The 18761-nt window shown below is 43.0% G+C and overlaps 1 protein-coding gene across 3 annotated transcripts in view; it reads left to right on the top strand.

Moving 5' to 3' along the window:
• Positions 1-101: 101 nt before the first annotated feature.
• LOC149366489 (KICSTOR complex protein SZT2-like) overlaps positions 102-18761 on the top strand; it is a 197033-nt gene continuing 178373 nt past the window's right edge. For 2 of the 3 annotated variants that reach the window (XM_089551003.1, XM_089551010.1), the window contains exons 1-6: positions 102-240; positions 718-855; positions 6475-6657; positions 13235-13312; positions 15226-15318; positions 16117-16254. In XM_089551003.1, coding sequence (XP_089407129.1) covers positions 220-240; positions 718-855; positions 6475-6657; positions 13235-13312; positions 15226-15318; positions 16117-16254 — 651 coding nt within the window. In that variant the 5' untranslated portion in view covers positions 102-219. Of the gene's footprint in view, positions 241-309; positions 856-6474; positions 6658-13234; positions 13313-15225; positions 15319-16116; positions 16255-18761 lie in introns of those variants that run through there. The other variant, XM_089550996.1, reaches the window with a different exon arrangement.

Raw genomic sequence — 18761 nt, forward strand, 5'->3', positions numbered from 1 at the left:
AAACAAAATTATTAAAGAGGGCGCTGCCTAATATCTACCTTCGAAGAAAACAGTAGTGCAGCGTTTCTCCAGTTGCGAATCGCTTCCTATCACATGGGTTTTGCGGGCAACTCGGCGGCTGCTCGTTGCTCTTGTTTACGTGCCTCGCTTCACACATCTCTTGTGGAGAACTTGAGACTTCGGCGTTCTCCCGTCACGCCGGCAGTCCAATGAAAAACCATGGCAGCGGAGGACGTGGAAGTCAGTGTTTTCGCTTTGTTTCTTGACCTAGTCGCGACAATATTGCGTGGTTTCTTCGTTTCTGAATTCGCTCCTCCCCCGTATGCCGTGCTACAGGCTCACTACCGCAGATGTGTGGCGGTAGGCGAGTCGGGGAGCTGATCTTCGCCGCTTATCTGCGGCTAATCGCGCTCTAATCTCGTTCTTCCTTCCTCGCCCATCTTTCGTCTCTAGCCGTGACATGCCTGCCGTGTTTATCTGTCCTCTGCTGGGCTTATCGACTTTCTCCCGGGCTGCGCGCTCTAACAAAGCGCGGCCCGGAGCAAACTACGCGATTGTTGTTTCCTCGCCGGTTGGTTAGGCGAGCTGAACTATTCCGCGCCTGTTGCACGTTGTGGCACGTTTGTGCAGTTGTGTCGCGCCGCATGATATGTGACTGGAATCATGTTGGCCGCTCCGAGCCGGAGGGCCTCAATGTTTGCCCTGTCGAAAACGCAGAGATCTTCTCCACCGACGCTGGAGGCGGACTGCGTTTACGTGCAGATGAAGAAGCAGTACCGGGTGTCAAGGTACATCAGGGCGCAATGGTTTGTCAACCAGATCAACAAAGTCATCCAGCCCAAACAGCCCAGCGAGGTAACATAAACCAGCTCTTTTCGTTGTGTGTTCGCTAAGTTTTTCACGCGCGACATCATATTGCGGTCGTCATTGCGTTGGTGCAGTTTTTTAATGTCTAGCAAGTAAGGCACTGCTAAAATGAACGTGTTTGGAAGACCCTGATCTAAAGTGAAAGCTATGCCACGAGTTTGCAGGCTTGTGAAGTCTTTGTACACTGAAAGCATTAGTAATGGCTTTCCAGTAAGCATTCGCTTGGTATTTATCACGAGTAACTGCCATTCCAGATGCCTGGTTTCTTGATGCATGATGATCATGCACCAAGTAACTAGGTGAGCATATAAAATAGACATCAGATTTTTAATGTCTTATATGCAAGCACGAAATGCAAGTCAGAATTATTGCGTTTGGTATGCAGGTGTTAGCGAGAAGTTCACTGGAGGCATAAACTCATTATACACCCAATACACCCATTAATTCTTGTTGATGCGGTTACTCGGTTCGTGATGACATCTGTACAATATAGAGCACAACTGCACTTTACCTTTAGAAATGCCAGTTTCTATCTTATGCATGCCTGCGTGTCATCTTGACAAATGTCACCAGAACAAAGGCCTTGCATGTTGCTAATTTATTTGTTTTGGTATTCCACTCTGTCAACATATTCCTTTTCTATTTTCGTATCGTTTGTCATCCCATTCAGTATTATGCCTATTGAAAGAACAAGTCCTGAAGTTGATTTACTGATCTTGGTACAGGCCTGTGCACTAAGCATTGTCAACGAGAAGGGCATTTACATTGCGCAGTTTGCCCGACAGGCTTCGTTTTGTTCATGCGTACGAAACGAAACAAGTAGCACGCTAATAACGGCCACCAATGGCATAACAATGGCAAAAATTAACACGAAAATCGATCCTTCATTTTGCGTTTGGGTGTAGCGCTAGTTTTCCAAGCATGGCCCATCGTTCACGCCAGGAATGGGCCGATGTTCAGCCGGTCTGACTGTCAACAATGGCCTCAATGCGTGGCCCTATATGCCCTAATAGTGGCTTTTCAGTTTTTGGCATAGCTTGGCAGCCTACAGGCATTTCCAACATTAGCTTTTCCAACTACACCAGTGGAGAATTATCGCATGCGATTAGATTTACTATCCATGGTTTTTAATACCGTGAGACCTTTTGGTGTGTTATATGCGATTTGTTGTAATTCTCATGAAACTTTCAAGCAAACAAGAGATGTCGAGCTGGTTGGCTTGATACTTGTAATGCCATGAAAGGTTGAAATGCCAGGGCAGCAACGCCGTGGTGCGAGAAATAATGTAATCCTTCTTGGTTAAGAATGCACACAATTGCATCAGAGATACGTCCCTTACCTTGTATAGAAGCGAGTCAGCTTTGTTAAGATCTGTCTTGTAGGGTATGATGGTGTTATCACGTTTACCAGGCGTGCTGTGGGTGTATCCGCTGAGCGTGCACCTGCTTGTCTTATATTTAGAGGTGTCATCTTCTGAATAAACTAGTTGTTAGTTTGCGCTCGTCCTGTCGTGTCTTCTGTCTTCGCGTCGTCTTTTTTCGCGCATAACCTTTCATGGAATTACAAGTTTCAAGCAAGACTGCATGCAGACTTTTGATTCAATCTATATTCATTTAACAACAATTAAGTGATTAAAACAATCGTACCGGACACGTTTTATTGAAGGACCATTTACTTTTAAGTTCGCTGCAATTCCGATGGTTCAGGTTGTGCAACGCAGCTTGGCAAGCTGATGTGGCCTGACTAAAACATCCATAGAGTGCTTTGTGGAGTTGTTTTCCACTCAACATATCGGAGCTACTCACGGCACTCCTAGTTGCAAGAGAACTGTTGCACTGCCTTGAAGCAAATTCCTTGGCCGGCTTTTGCATGATGTCCTTACAAGCTGCAATGAGATGCATGATGTGATCATCAGCATAAGTATGACCATCACAGGAAAAGGACAAAAATTAATAAATAGCACATTGAATTTTGTGGTGCACAGTGCGCGAGAAGATACTCGCAAAACATTTTTGCAGAATAATTTGTAAATGATCTTTAAGAACTATATTGCCTCATTAATTGACATATGTGTAATGGGATTTATGTAATTGCTTTGCACTGAAAGGCTGATTTTTAATCTTAATACACTGTCACATCCCGAAATACATATATTAAATGTCACAAAAGGAAATAAAGTATTTTATTAAAATGAACATAGCTTTAGCTTTAATATCATAATTATAAATCTCTAAATTACGAGCTGGTTTTTTGCCCTTCTATGACAGCAATGTTATTGCACAGGTGGTAACGTCTAGTCTCTGTGGGCATCAAAACAAAAACTTTGAACAAAGTTTTTTGTTTCTATGGAATAAAATATTTCATGCAAAGACAGCTTGCCGTTTTTTTGAAATGCGCTAAACGCAGGATTCTGAGGGCAACTTTGTTAAAAAAAAAAGTAAACAGATTATCTACGTCGCTTCGCATGCACGTTACATGGGAGATGGAACTCTTACTTGAAAACTACATGACAACACTCTTCTGACAGTCCATAGCTTTTTAATTCAGAGATAACTTGGGCAAAATCCACTGGAACCCTGAAAAGAGAAATGGTATGTAAATGTTGTACACATTCTGACTGGCCTGCTGCAGTGGAAGAGTAAGCATTTTCGATTCTCATCTTGCACATATGACAGACATCCAGTGTCTTCATAAATGCAACATATGTCGGGCCACATGAAACTCCACCCTAATGTTTGAAAATGTGGTAAATGTTCGGTGAATCCATTTCACACAAGAAGAAAAACTATGTTCTCGCCATTCTGGCTGCATTCCTTAGTGCACGACGTCAAGCTAGACATTTCCCAATCAGAGTTGGCACACAAGTCGTCCCATGGCATTGCCGCTTTCTCTTTTCCTGCTGGAGAAAAATAACTCATGGAGTCAAAGCAGTGATAACACCCAGGATCATATTCATTTCCAAATGCATTTCAAGATAAAAGGGTGATGGTAGTCCTAAATAGGATCTCGCAGACCAGGCTACTGAATTCCGTCGGAGCTCTCATAATGCATCAGATGTGGATTTTCGCTTGCGCACTGTACGAATGGCGTCAGCTCGAACGTGCATGCCTTCTCAGCTCGCTGACAGGCCATACCCATCAGTCGAGGCTGCTGAATGGGCATTGCACTATGACAGTGCGAGTGTTGGAGGAGAGGACGAAGTGGGTTCATTATCTCTATTGGAGCTTTTGTTGTAGCGAGGGAAAGAGCAACTGAAAAATGACTAGAGGGAAATCCAGAGAGGGTGGATGAGCGGCGCTGCTTGGAGCTGGAAGTGATGGTAAACAAGTTGGAGAAGAAAATAGCGCCTGATGCGGTGGGGGCCAGCGTTCTTCCCAGAAAAGGGCTTGGCTGAGACAGAAGGTGACTACATGGGACTTCGAAGAGAGAGGGAGGGGTGAAATGAGTCGCAGGGTTCTGGAATGTTTAGAGAATGGTCATTTATTTATTTATTCACAATACCTTACAGGGCCCAGAAGGGCATTGAGTAAGGGGGACAAAGAACGACAAATGTACAAAAGAAACTAATTAATACAACATGAGATACAAGAGATTAAGTAAAAAGAAACTAATGTACTTAAAGGCGAAATTATACATAGGATACAAGGTACTTATTAGTAGCATGAATGCCGGACATACGGCCAAAACAAAACGTAATTGCAACGAAGGAACGAAAGTACACTGCGACAAAAAAAAAAAAAAAATCAAAGATAGGAGAAAAAGCGATGTCATGTGAGATATCTACGTAGCTGATCCTGGAATGGTTGATTGAAGATGGATACGATATTGTCAGGAAGATCATTCCAAAGAGCGATGGCACGTTCTTAAGCAAGGGTTCTACCGTGAATTCGTTTTATGCTCTTCTGGTTATGTAGGCGGCGTGAAGTGCATGTAGGCGTTTCAAGAGGTAATGGAGATGGCCTTGTGCTGAAAAGATATTTATGAAATAAGCACAAAAGAGCAATGGAATGGCGAATGTCTAAAGGCTCGAGACCGATATCAAGTTTTATTGCTGTTATGCTGTTATAGGTAGTTGGTAGCTCTGGCATGGTATTCTAGAACGTTAAACAGGGATCCGTGGGCTTAGAAACATGATGTGACCTATGTCAGTATGTTTCTTTGCTAATTCCTCTTTTATCATTACATATTAGAGATGGAAGCTTTATTCATATTTTCTTTGTTCATAGTGTTGGGCTTTTCTCCATAACGTCCTGCACATGTGCATAAGTTCTTAGTCACTAATTTTGCAGGGCATGCCCTGCAAAATTGTTAGTCTGCGGCGCGCGTATTTTTTTGCAAACTTGTGTTTTCTGAACCAACAGCGCAACGGACTGCAAGGTGGTAATTCAGAATAGTGCTAGCACCTCTCAAGTCCACGGAGATATGCATGTGTTCCTCACACGCTCTGGCCTCAAACGAGAACACGTGATCTGGCTCTCAAGCGTCCTGAGCAGAGAATTAAGTACCGTATTTTCCGATGTATAAGTCGCAGCTTTTTTTCGAAAATCTTGCTGCTGCGTCCTATACAAGGGTGCGTCTTATATGTGAATTTTTCGGCTTTCTTTTTTTGCGAGTTCAGAAATTACTCAGGTTCGTGTTCAAGCTTTTTTCACCGGAAAAATATCGCTACCAATAACGCGGTTGTAACACGGCTATGATACGGGGACCGCCATGCGCAACTTATTTAGGTGAACTGTATCATGAAACGACCGTGATGATGACTTCGAGGATCATAAACCCGCGGCCATTTCGGAGGCCCCAAGCAAAAGTAATGCGAAACGTCAAAAGATGGCAACAATCGCGCTTTTCGCCATTGTCAGGACAAGCCAAGACAAGCCGGAATTTTTTTTTTAGTCTCCCTTTGCAACTTTGTTTGCTGTGTACGTAGTGCGTGCGTTGTGCAAAGAGAATGTTTCAGCTGCATTGCCTCCAGAAACGGGCAAACTTTTTGATAGCGCTTCCGAAGATGAAGACTTCGAAGGTTTTAAGTAAAATGATCTTATGGACATAAGGAAAGTTCTTTCGCTTTTTTTTTTTGCTCAAAAGTGGGCGGGTATGGCATGAGTGTTGCCTTATCGATCACTTAGCGTTGCTTAAGAACTCACAGGTGCGGTGCATTTCACGATGGTCACACAAGCATGTTTAATTAAGCCTCACAAGCCTAACTGAGTAAATTGGGGTGCGTCTTATACACGGGTGCGTCTTATACACCGGAAAATATGGTAGACTAGGAGTAGCGCTGACAATGTACTGCAGATGTGTCCACAGATTGGTCACATACACCTGGCCTGGTTAGGCAAAGCCAACACTGCTCTTAATTATTCCCTAAAGTAAGCTCAGGAGGCTATGTGAAAGGATATATGATGGCCATTACTCCTTGCACCACTTTTCTGCAGAGCAAATCTCCAGCTGTGACTGGCGGCCGATAGAGGGCGTGCTACTGGAACAAAGGCCCATTGAGCTTGTTATTGTTTTTCATTTACATAAAGTGATATTCATAGTTAATAACTGCTGTGTGGTAGGCATATTTAGTTAATTCACGTGTCCCGCCTGTCACCGTCTCGACAGAGCGACATCACAGAGGAGGTGGAGGTCCTGTCAGCTCTACCGAGAGACAAGCCGGCTGGGTGGAGGCCAGAGAAGGCGCACGAGTTTGCCTACCTGGTGACGCCGGCGACAAAAGTGACGTTCCTGGCGAAGAAATACCGCTTCGTCTTTTGCCTGGACCTTAGTGCTTCCATCGCAACTGTGGTGAGTTTTGGGGAGCTAGAGGTTCGAGACACCCGTGTATGAAACTTCCTTATGTGCCACTTGGTTCAGGACTGAGGGGCAGCACTTTGTGTAACGGTGTCGGAAGAAGCTGGAATTCCTCTACACATTCCTGTATAGCCTTGTAAAACCCTGTGCTACATTATAATGCACGTCTGCCGTTTGCAGAATTTGAAACAACGCGTCAGTTGTGCTGCCTAAGTTTTATTGGAAATCAAAGAGTACTCACTTTAATCCATTTGTAATAAGGGAGTAATTACTCAATGGCATCCACTCGAGCGCAGCCATGCAGCTACAAAGGAAAGCTATGCAGCTTTCTTAGAAACTTCGTAGTTAAAGAAAAATTCGTCCTGGTCCAGGGTTCGAACCCGGGACCACCGCTTCACCGGAGCAGTCGCTCTACCAACTGAGCTAACCGGGACGGCAAGCTTATGGTTGGGCGAGAACGAATTAGTAACTCATAGTGGGAACTGTGTTGGTCAAATGTTTAGGGGAATCCCCCAAGGTGGAGTAGATTTGTAATAACGGAGTAATTACTCATTGGCATCCACCTGAGTGCAGCCTTGCAGCTACAAAGGAAAGCTATACAGCTTTCTCAGAAACTTCGTAGTTAAAGAAAAATTCGTCCTGGTCTGGGGTTCGAATCCGGGACCACTGCTTCACCGGAGCAGTCGCTTTACCAATTGAGCTAACCGGGACGGCAAGCTTATGGTTGGGCGAGAGCAAATTGATCAATATCTCGAAGTGGGAACAGTGTTGGTCAAATGTTTAAGGGAATCCCCCAAGGTGGAGTAGATTTGCAATAAGGAGTAATTACTCCCTTATTACAAATCTACTCCACCATGGGGGATTCCCCTAAACATTTGACCATCACTTTAATCCATTATAACCTCCTCTTTGAAAATTCTGTAGCAATAGAGGCTCTCTAAGTAGCCTTTCCAGTGGGCAGATAACTCCCAAGTTCCGTGCACTTCATGATGAGGTAGTTTTTAATTTAGGTTTAAATGTGCTTTCTCTCGTGTATATATGTAACTAAACATGCATCGTAAGACGTTGCTGCATGCTTTTGAAGGCATGAAGGCCCGTAGCACAAAGCGTGGAGAAAGGTCATAGAAAGGATTTGTTGGAGCTCCGGCTGGAAAATTTTTATATACTTTCACACGAACACCCAGATGCAAGAAATATATCTTGCTTGATGCTGACAAACCAACGTTTTACTCATGTCTAGAGAGGATTTATTTGTGTTTATATATATGCTGATCAAGCTTTGTAACAAATTTCAGCTGCACGTAGGTGGCATGTCGTCGTCTTCTGCCCATTTGTTGTTGCCCTTTTTGCACTGTTTATAATGAACGCCTACCAACTAGCTAAATCGTTTACATTGTTCAAAAGCTGAACATTGTGAGCTATGAGCAACAGAAATGGAAACATCTGATGTACTGCAGCGCTATGTTCTACTTGTTCTCTCCTTTATTCCTTTGCGTTACTTTGCATAATATTGTCTGTTTTTTCTTTTTTTATGTTTGTTGCTTGCACATGTTGTAATGTTGTGACTCTGGATACAATCACACACGCAGCTGTGTACTAGTTTATCGCACCTTTCTGTTGCCGTGCAGTTTGAAGTAATGCAGGGAGCACTTGCATTGGAATCCATATCTTTGTGATGTTTGTGAGTTGGGCGCTACACAGTACAAAGGGTACCAGGTCTGGTTTATCTTGGCCATGGAGTGAGAATGCGTACGTGTTGAATCTTTGTTATCTGGTGCAGCGCTGTAAAGTCAGGGGCACACTGAGCCACTGTTGCTGGTTCGGTGCACCCTTGGGAAGACGACTGTTCCTATGCACTCCTATGCAGTATGCTGTATGCGAAGGTTGTGGTTCCTGCTACTAGATGTCGCCACTGTTCAGATTAATTGATCAGGCATTGCACTGACTAGCTCGATATATTCTACACAGATAATTGATGCCTACCTCTTGTGTGGGATCACCGTTGAGCTTGAGGACGGTGGCATGTTTCCACCCTGTATATTTCTGCCTTGTATCCTAAGCCCTTGGCAGATCTTATTGTTCCAGTTCTTGCAGCTGCAGTAACCCTTCGTTGTGCATGAAGAAATGCTTGAAAAAGCTGTTCTGCGAATTCTTTGCATTGATTCGTTGTGTTCCAATTTTCGTGACATTATTGAATTGTATGCTTGAAATGTGAAGCAGTCTTTAGACTGAGAGTTGGATTGCCAAGTTCGGCAATGCTTTCTTGTAAAAAAATGTTGCCGCTACTCTTGAAAGTACATTTATAGGCAGGTTAAACTTTACGCTAAATTGAAACTTTTCCGAATGTTAATGACTAAAGAAGGACGTGCATGTGATATGCGAGTGTGTTTGTTGCACTAATAAATAGGTACTGACAAAGAAAAAAAAAGAAAAACACTTTAAGCTTCCCCCACCCCCTGACATTTTCTTCAGAAACTTATCCTTGCAGCGCGAGCCACTTTCAGAATGCACTGGCCTGCTACTCGACCCAAGCTGTCCAATGCAGTGGTGTGATAAAGTCACTGAATTTTTAAGGGGCCACTGTTCATGAATGTTTTGGATCCATTCTTACAGCTAATGCCACTCCTTTTAGCTGTGTTTTGTTTTGTGCCATTTTGTTCTGTTTGCCTTGCGAGTCTGCGTCTCTGCTACTGCTTCAAAGTTTGGTACCTTATTCAGTTATGTTATGTCTCTGTTTAGCCTAGACACTGTGCGCCTTGTTTTGTCGCGTTTCTGCTGCTGTTGCATGCTCTTTCTCCTCTCTTTCCATATCCTTTCCGTCTCCTTTCTGGAAATTATGATGATGATGGGTATAGTTTTAATTAGGGGTGTGCGAATATCAAATTTTTCGAATACGAATCGAATACGAATACTTAATTCCGAATATCCAATCAAATATGGCATAATCAAGGACAGACGCATTTAATCACTACAAAACATTTATTTGGGCACCCAAGAACATCACAGTTCAACTATCGATGATTAAAAAAACACAGAAGGTGTGTGTGGCTGCACAAAAAGTATCAAAGTCTCGAACATTATTCTTAGAAGAGTGGAAATATCAGAGAAGATGGCTAGTACACAGCATTGATTAAGGCTAGCTTGCCATCAGCACAAAAGCGCGTTGCTGGGATGACATAAAAGGTTCTCGTGAAGAAAAACCAGCTGCACCACATGGTCAGACAGAAGTAGTTTCCTTCTAACTGAAATGACTCCTCCAGCCACTGAAAATTCCCTCTTACTTGGCACTGACCTGGCACGTATTGCGAGGTACTTCGTGCACCGCTCTGACTATACCAGCTTCGCAGGTATAGCCACAAAAAAGCTCACCAGCGCAGTCAGCTACGGCATGGCCCTTGGAGGAAGAAAGAATTTTCCTTCCGTGTAGGCGCCGCCATGTTGTTATATATCTGTCGATAGGGCTTGCGGACCGAAATGCACGCCGGTGCTCACAATGGATATTCGGCTAGATACGAATATTCGCGTCGGGTTGAATATTCGAAACAACACGAATACTTGGATTTCGTATCAAATACTAAAAAATAATATTCGAAATATATTCGAAAATTTCGAATATTCGCACACCCCTAGTTTTAATGATACAAGGGCAGCTTAGTCAAAGGGTGTCAACGCTAACATGTTTTTGGTCTGCATGGGGTGGGGTCGGAGACCCATCTTTCCAAGCGTATCGCCACGGAGAAACCACGCGTCAGGCCAGATGAAAGCTTGTACTGTCGCACTTTGGTGGTGATGCAACACATATCTCCACACGCGTGGCTTCCATGCTGGCAACCTTTATTCATCCGCCCTTCTGTCCCGTCCGTCCTGGTCTTAGACCTATTTTCCTTATTTTTAGTCCAGTCCTAATGAAACTGTACCACCTTGCTCAGTTTTTTATACTGATTTCTACAATGAACTCACCTTTCTCATAAATTTGTCAGTTCCCAAGGTAATTAATTTTAATTAGTCATTCATTAGTACCTCCGTGCAAAAGAAACTGCTCAATAAAAAATCATTTTTAATCCATGGCTACATAGTATAGTGAGTAAAGAGTGAAATAATCAAAACCATTTTTTCATTTTACCCTCAATAGTAATTTTACTGCACTTGGAATATCAATATTCAAGGTGTGAATGTAATGCATCGATAAGCTTTGCAAAATTATAAATTTTTGAAGTGCAATTGAACAAATCTGCTTCGATTATTGCACACACTGTGCCTTCAGCTTCCCTTAGCAAACGGTATGACATCTCTATCTGTCCTCGATGTTGAGATATCGACATACTAAGACAGCCAGATGTCAAAAAATTTCATTAAATTGTCTGCTCCTGCATAAATACAGCGCACACGATGACCTTAATTTAATATTATTGTCAAAATGCCGATTTTTTGAAGGAAAAAATTGGTGCAGTTGGAAAATAATAGCTGTAGATTCCACAAATGTCACTTTTTGAAAATCGATTTTTTGGCCATTTTTTGGTCTCAGAGACCAGTGTCCCCCCTTAAAGCACAAGATGCCTGTGGTACCCAGAGCTCTGCACTGCAGTGTTCTTCGTATTCCATGCACAGGTTCTAGATGCTAAACTCCGCATACCATGCCACCCTTTTAAACTTCTTTCTATTGCCCGATGTTTCAGCTGCTGTGTGAATGAGAGTTCTCAGTAAGCTATTGCTGTTTGAGTTTTATTTAAATCTTACCTTTTTTCTCTATATGATATACATTTTTTAGATTTATAAATTGATTGTAATATATATATATATATATATATATATATATATATATATATATACACAGTCAAGCCCACTTATAACAATATTCAAGTGCCATGGAAATACCATTGTTATAACCAATAATTGTTATAACAGGGTTGTGCCGAAAAAAAAGAAAGGGTGACAAACTTCAGAGCATTTATTGACAGTAAATACCCAGACGGGTTTGATTGTTCTAATGCCTGTAAAAGCTCGTTAAATTGAACTTCAGGGAACCGGAACAATGTTCACCGTTCACCGATGACCAAAGCACCGCCATCACTGCGCCACCGGGAGCTTTGCGCACCTCCACGTCACAGGAATCAAGCCGGCTTTTTGGAAGCTATTCTTATGGGAAATTCAAGAAGCATGCAGAACCAAGGGTGCGGTGACAGCTGACAAGAGAAAAACCGCGCTGGCTGCATGCACACACACTGCACCGACTGATTGGGGGTACGCCTGGTGTGCGTAGCCAATGCAGCAATGCAGCAGCTCTCCTGACGCGACGACGCCTGCCTCTTTTGCTTTCGTGGCGTTGCTGCGCCGGCTCGATCCGCCGGTCGGCCTCACACATGCGCGCTTTTGTGTTGTAAGCATGGTTTTGCTGGTGTGGTTGTAGCATTTCCTTGTTTTTTTTTTCTATTATGGTTGACACTCAATTACCAGATTTAATTGTTATAACCAATAATGTGCCTTGACAGCATTGCTATAAGCAGTTTATTTTACCATAGAACACATGGAAAAGCTGATGGTGCCATGACCAACCATTGTTATATCTGATATATTGTTATAACCAGTATTGTTATAAGTGGACTTGACTGTATATATATATATATATATATCGGTCTTCCGATCGAAACTTTGAGTTGAATAAATATGTTTCCTTTAACGAAGCATATACTTCGCTATATACTCTTGTAAGCAGTCAAGTACTTTATGATTTCGCAACCTATATATATATATATATATATAAGCAAGGGAAGGGGAATGAGGGGCTCGTTATAAATATGAAAGAAGCCAACAGCCACAGAAACCAAGGGGCACAGGGGATTTTTTTTAATCATTTATTTATTTTGTGCTGTTGATCAATTTAGAATAATTAAAAAAAATCCCCTGTGCCCCTTGGTTTCTGTGGCTGTTGGCTTCTTTCATATATATATATATATATATATATATATATATATATATATATATATATATATATATATATATATATATATATATAAAAAGAATTAAGGGTTCACAACAGTCCAATTATCTTTGTTTATTACCAACAGTTTTGGATGGAGGATCGTCCTTGATGAAGGACGGTCCTTCGTCTGAAGCTGTTGGTAATAAACAAAGATAATCGGACTGTTGTGAACCCTTAATTCTACAAATCTTCCTGGCCCATTGAACGATGACACCTGCTACTATATATATTGTTTAACCTTTGAAGAGATAGTTATTTTAGTACCTTGTCTGGTGGTCTGTCGTTTGTGAAAAAAAAAGAGAGAAAAGGCGCTTTATTTTACAACGGCACGATAGCACTCAACACTTATTCAGCTCTTTGTCAGTAATTGTTCTGCCCCTGTTCGTTGTTTTTTGACGTGTTGTGCTTATCAGCGGCAGTATCATAATTGGCAGATTTCCATTGTTCTTCTAGAGTCTGAGGTTTATTGCCTCACTGTGACCTCTGCATTGATCATTGGATGGACGGCATTCCTTTGTTCATTGACCACTTGTGTGGGGATCACTGCTAATGACTTACCAGTTCTTTTTTTTTTCTTCTTTTTTCTTGCAGGACATCAGGAGCGAAACATTCCTGTTTGACGAGGTGTTCGCAACGCTCTCAAAATGCGTCGAGAAGCTTGTGATGCCTGTAAGTTGTCTCGTGCAGTTGAATCATTCGGTTCCTCTGAAGCTTGCTCATACATGGTCTGTTCTGAAAGTAGTAGGACTCATTTTTTTAAATAAAACTTATTCAAGAGAATAGTCCAAACGATTAGAATTTTTCATAGTAGCACCCTTCTGCACCTACACGCAGCTGACAATGAGTTTTCCAGTTTTCGTACGCCTCCAGGAACGCCTGGACCGGAATGCTGTTTAGCTCCCTCGTCACGGCCTGTTGAACCGCCTCTACCGATCCATGATGTTTCCCCCTGAGCGTCGATTTTATTCTCGGGAATAGAAAAAAGTCTGGCGGGGCCAAGTCGAGGCTGTAGGGGGGCTGAGACAGCGTTGCCGCCTTGTGCTGGACAAAAAATCGGGGTCCTCATTCGCATGATGAAGATCCTGGCAGATCACTTTCCGGTTGGCCTTTTGCTCCTCTGACAACAGTCCCGGCACCAACTTCGCGCACACTTTCCTCATGGCTAAGTTTTCTGTCACAATCTCAAAAACTTGGGTTTGAGGAATGCTCAAGTCATCAAAAATCATTCTGATACTCATCCTACAACCACTGTTCAGTAAATGGTTCACTCGCTACACATTTTCATTGGTCTTGCTGGTCGAAGGGTGTCCGGAGCGGTCGTCTTCCTCCACTCTTTCCTTACCTTTTCGGAACAGCTTGTGCCACTCAAAAAACACCTGATCTACCCATGGCAGCGTCACTGTAGGCCTCTCTAATAATGTTGTGTGTCTCTTTGCCCGTTTTACTAAGATTTACACAAAATTTGATCGCGTATCGCTGATCCAGTAAACACTCTATGATTCTGCGTGACGAGACGTTTCGACAGGGGTTCACAGTACAAGCGACCTCCTCTTTTCAATGGCCGAGAGCCGACTGCCGATTTTCCCCAGCATTCCCAATATCCCCCTTCAGCGATCCTGCACGCGCAGATCGCCTCTCGTCTGCCCGTTCGCCCAGGAAAAAACCAGTCCTACTACTTTCAGAACAGACTCTGTACTTTTTTTTTTATTGTTGGAAAAATCGAACTGTGAACCTTACTGAACCATGAGATCTGGCGCTTTTTTGACCATGTACCTTTCTGGTGTAGGCAGGCATCCTCAATCAATGTCCGCACTCTGCTGTTCTCACAACCAGCTCAAAAATCACTCGCGCTTGGAAGAAAATTAAACTACTTTCCTTGTTTCTTGTCAGTTTATGCAGGTTGTTCAAGAATGGCGCGGAAGCATTTGAAATTTGCGTTTGCATCCATCGTTAGCGAGCTAACGATGGTTAATGGGCGCGATAGGGAAAGAGTGAAGAAAGGCCGTGCTTGAAGAGTTTTAATTATTTTAAAATTTGAATGCCAGATGTTTGGAAATCGAATCGATTGTCTGGGTCAATAGTATTTGGTTCTCAAGGCCTTAATATTCGCTCAGTCCTATTTCCTTTTATCCGCGGCGGCTGAATTTCTTTGGAGGAGAAATTCGAGGCCCGTGTACTGTGCGATGTCAGTGCACGTTAAAGAACCCCAGGTGGTCGAAATTTCCGGAGCCCTCCACTACGGCGTCTCTCATAGCCTTAGTCGCTTTGGGACGTTAAACCCCATAAACCAACCAACCTATTTCCTTTTATTTTGTTTGACTGACTGGTGGCGTATTCCGATCGGCGATCCAGAGCAGAGCCCTGAGTCCGTGAAGGAGTTCAAAGTCTGTCTCGGTCTATAAGAACTGAGTATTGTCAAAATAAATTCAGCTCGGCCATCGAAGCACATCTTTCGATATCACAGCAAGAAAACACACTCCGTCATTTCAAATGCCCCATAAGTGTGGCATCACGTTGGACGCTTTCAGTTGCACAGGATGCTAGTTCAACAGTGACTGAACGGTGCACTTTTGCACGTGCAGTTCAATGTTCCGGGGAGCTGTGTGGTGTTCCAGCCAGAGATCTACGTTACTGTCATCGCATACATACCGCACTACACGCCTGCAGTGCAGCAGGTATGTTGGCTTGCATCATTGTTGTGTCAATATGGGTCCTCTCACAGTGAAATGGAAGCTCCTCTGAACAAGCATTATGAGGAACCCTCGAAATGCAGTTTGTGGAATAGCTGTTCCGGTTGATGCTACGTCTCGCATTTTAGCTTTCCTGCACCTGCCTCCGTGTTGCTGTTATTTATCTATCTATTTGTTTTATTCATAAAATATTGCAGATCTTAGTAGGGCCCAAGTAGGAGGGAGTTGCAGATATTAACAAAGCACAAGAACAGTTGTGTATAAATAAAAATTTACTACAAAAAAATGTTTGTCCAGACATACATAGAAAAAAAAAACATTCATTGTGCACAGTATAGTACTAATAAAATATACTAGCTGTGAAAAGAAAAAAGAAAAATAGACAAGGAAATCACTGAAGTAATGAAAGGAATCCAGAAAACGAAGAAAAGTGAAGAACATATATGGCATTGAATCATCATTATGGTTTGAGCGAAACAAAGGATTAGATCAATGCTGAGAAACGGGGTGATTTTGTTCCATTCGTTCTGTGAGAATATACAGCACTGTTAAAAAATTTGCGGGCCATTTTTCATGTTACAAGGTAGCCTCCGTCAGGCAGTGTAGCGGCATCTTTGCAGAGGTTGGGAAAAGCATCTGTGCAAAGAGGTCTACCAAATTTTTAATAGTTCTTTCGTACGAGTTTTATTGCAGTTGCCAGTTCAATTTGGTGACTAGCATAGCGTGCCAGAGTGAATGTAGGTGCAGTGTGACAGTTCATTTCATTGTGGTATGCGACTGCAGGTCCTGATCCAGGGGTGGCCATTGACTCCGGACAACTGTGGCCTCTTTCTCAGCAAGGTGTCAGCAGGGCTGAACGAAATCTGCATAGTCCTGGCCGAAGCAACGGCGGGCGTCGCTGAACTGCACGACCAGCTTAGGGTGAGTGCTGCTTCCTGGGTGTACAAAGGCAGCATGCCTGATAGGACCAAACAGCGAAGACAAGCAGGCATGCCACGCTGGAGAGTCTTTTAGCAGACCTTGGTAACACAAATCGTGAGTTGTGCGCCGACCTCAAACGAAGCCGGAGGGAAGAAATGGAGCTCAGGAAAATGGAAACAGAATATCTCCGATACTCGACAGCAACAGAAAAATGTCTCAGGGAGGCACTCCTCAAGTACCTGGAAAAATAAAGCATGTTCTTGAGCTTCTGATGGATCGCTAAATTTAGAGAAGAAGAACAAGAAGACTTTATTTCCATCATGTAGAGTACACAGATGGAGGACGACGGAAAAAAAGCCGCCAATAGGTGGCTCGACGAGCCCGTCGCCCCACTTAACGAACAGCGTTTGGTTAACAGCAATGAATTCATACAGTCAAACAAAAGCAAGATGAAAACACTTGATCAGTGCAGAACAACAGTAAAACAGAGTGGTCCGAAAAATGAAATCTCGGGGTAAGTAAAATCAGTTATTCATCCTCAGTAAACATAGATCGAAGCTTAGCAGTGGAGCAAATAAATAAATCAAAGTTAGTAGATAGAGAATGGTTTAACTGTGATGGTAAATAATAACATAGGCATTCCATGCCAGAGTTAAAACGGGCTGCAGCGATTTTCCAATATTCTGCACGTCTTGTAGCATAATATTGCTCATTCTTTTCTAAATATGCCAGAGTACCAAGGTTGTGTATATTATATCTGACTTCATATTTAAATCTAGTACTCAAACAGTAGAGATATACTTTATGAACAGTAGTAACATGCGCTCTATGAAAAAAACCTGCAGTTGTTGCATTATAACCAGCGTTGTACACATGACGTAGGTATCGCTTCTGCATGACACAAATTTTTTGTAGGTTGGAGAATGTAGTTGTACCCCAGACAAGTTGGCAATAGTTAACATGTGAATAGAAAAGCGAATTATAAGCCTGGGCCTGTTTCCTAAAATACCCTGCAAGTGCAGCTCTCACGTTAGTGAAAGAGCTGATACAACATTCTGCATTTGATTAGATAAACTGCATATGATTCAGTATGCGAAATCAACATTTTTTTAAAGGAAACCTTAATTCCAATGGTACCTTAAAGACAAGCACTTGCTGGTTAACGCCATTTTCAGTCATTTGCTGTTTTGTCCCTCATTGCTATTAACAAATTCAAAGGCAGTATAAAAAGAACGTGCCAGCCCGTATAGTTGTAGTAGTTGGCTGCATCTTAAGGGGGGAGAGGGCAAAATCGCATCCGTCTAGCACGCCGATGGCCTACGAAAACCAGTGACAGCGTAGCACTCCCACATGTGCTTGGCCATCTTCCAACGTGGCATGTGTTAGTTGCTTTCAAACAGTGTTCATGGTGGACCGGCCAATGCCAAAAATGTGTGCAATTGTTCGATCCTCAGCGCTGGAACACAGGTAGTACAATCCCACGGCAACACGTTTCTCCGCAGTAAATAGGCTTGCGCATGTTCGTGACCTGGCGCTGAAAGACAGACTGCAGTGATTCCACCAGTTACTTGAACGTGGCAGGGCTCACACGGAACGCCAGCTTAAAATGATAGTTACCCAGGTTAGTTAGAGTGTCTTCAAACCAATTTTCATTTCTTGGAAAGGCCAATCTTTCTCGGATAATTCCTGACGAATTGGAACCCAAACAGTGGCCAATGTTATTGGCCAGCACATACGGTTCCTTATCCCTTGTACACTTTGCAGATTCGTCAGTAGCAAGCCTCTCTCGTTTCAGCCGGTTCCGACGTTTCGTTTTCAGCAGCTCGAGAACAACTAATGCTCACTTGAACTGCTCGTCATTCGTCATGCTCACAATTTCGGTAATGCTTTCACAGCTCGCCATATTGCCGACTAGGGAAGGCATGATAGAAGGCATCACCAGTGGCTTTCAGCCTGTCTTTCTTTGGATAGTTAAGTGGCTGTCTTGTGGACTATTGCTATCCCATATGGGAGCCACCACGGTGGCTCAGTGGTTATGGCGTTTGGTTGCTGACCCGAAAGACCCGGGTTTGATCCTGACCACGGCAGTTGAATTTCGATGGAGGCGAAATTCTAGAGGCCCGTGTACTGTGCGATGTCAGTGCACGTTAAAGAACCCTCAGGTGGTCGAAATTTCCGGAGTCCTTCACTACGGCGGCCCTCATAGCCTGGGTCGCTTTGGGACGTTAAACCCACCTAAACCAAACCAAACCATTGCTATCCTATAGTATTGCAATATGTTTTTTAATAGCCTTTCAATGTTTAACATTTTATTACAATAAACAGAAAATGCAATAAGTGAAGAGCATGATTTGTAACGTTTTGTTATCATATTAGTTTGTCGATGGACATCGTCATCAATTGCAGATATCAATGAAGTGACATTTCCTACACCAGTATAGGCAGGGAATGCCAGGTCGCATTGACATTAGGTTTGCCTGTCATTTTCTGCAAATTACATTAAACGT

This window comes from Amblyomma mixtum, chromosome 1 (assembly GCF_055824585.1).
Source record: "Amblyomma mixtum isolate Tamu chromosome 1, ASM5582458v1, whole genome shotgun sequence".
Lineage (NCBI taxonomy): Eukaryota > Metazoa > Arthropoda > Arachnida > Ixodida > Ixodidae > Amblyomma > Amblyomma mixtum.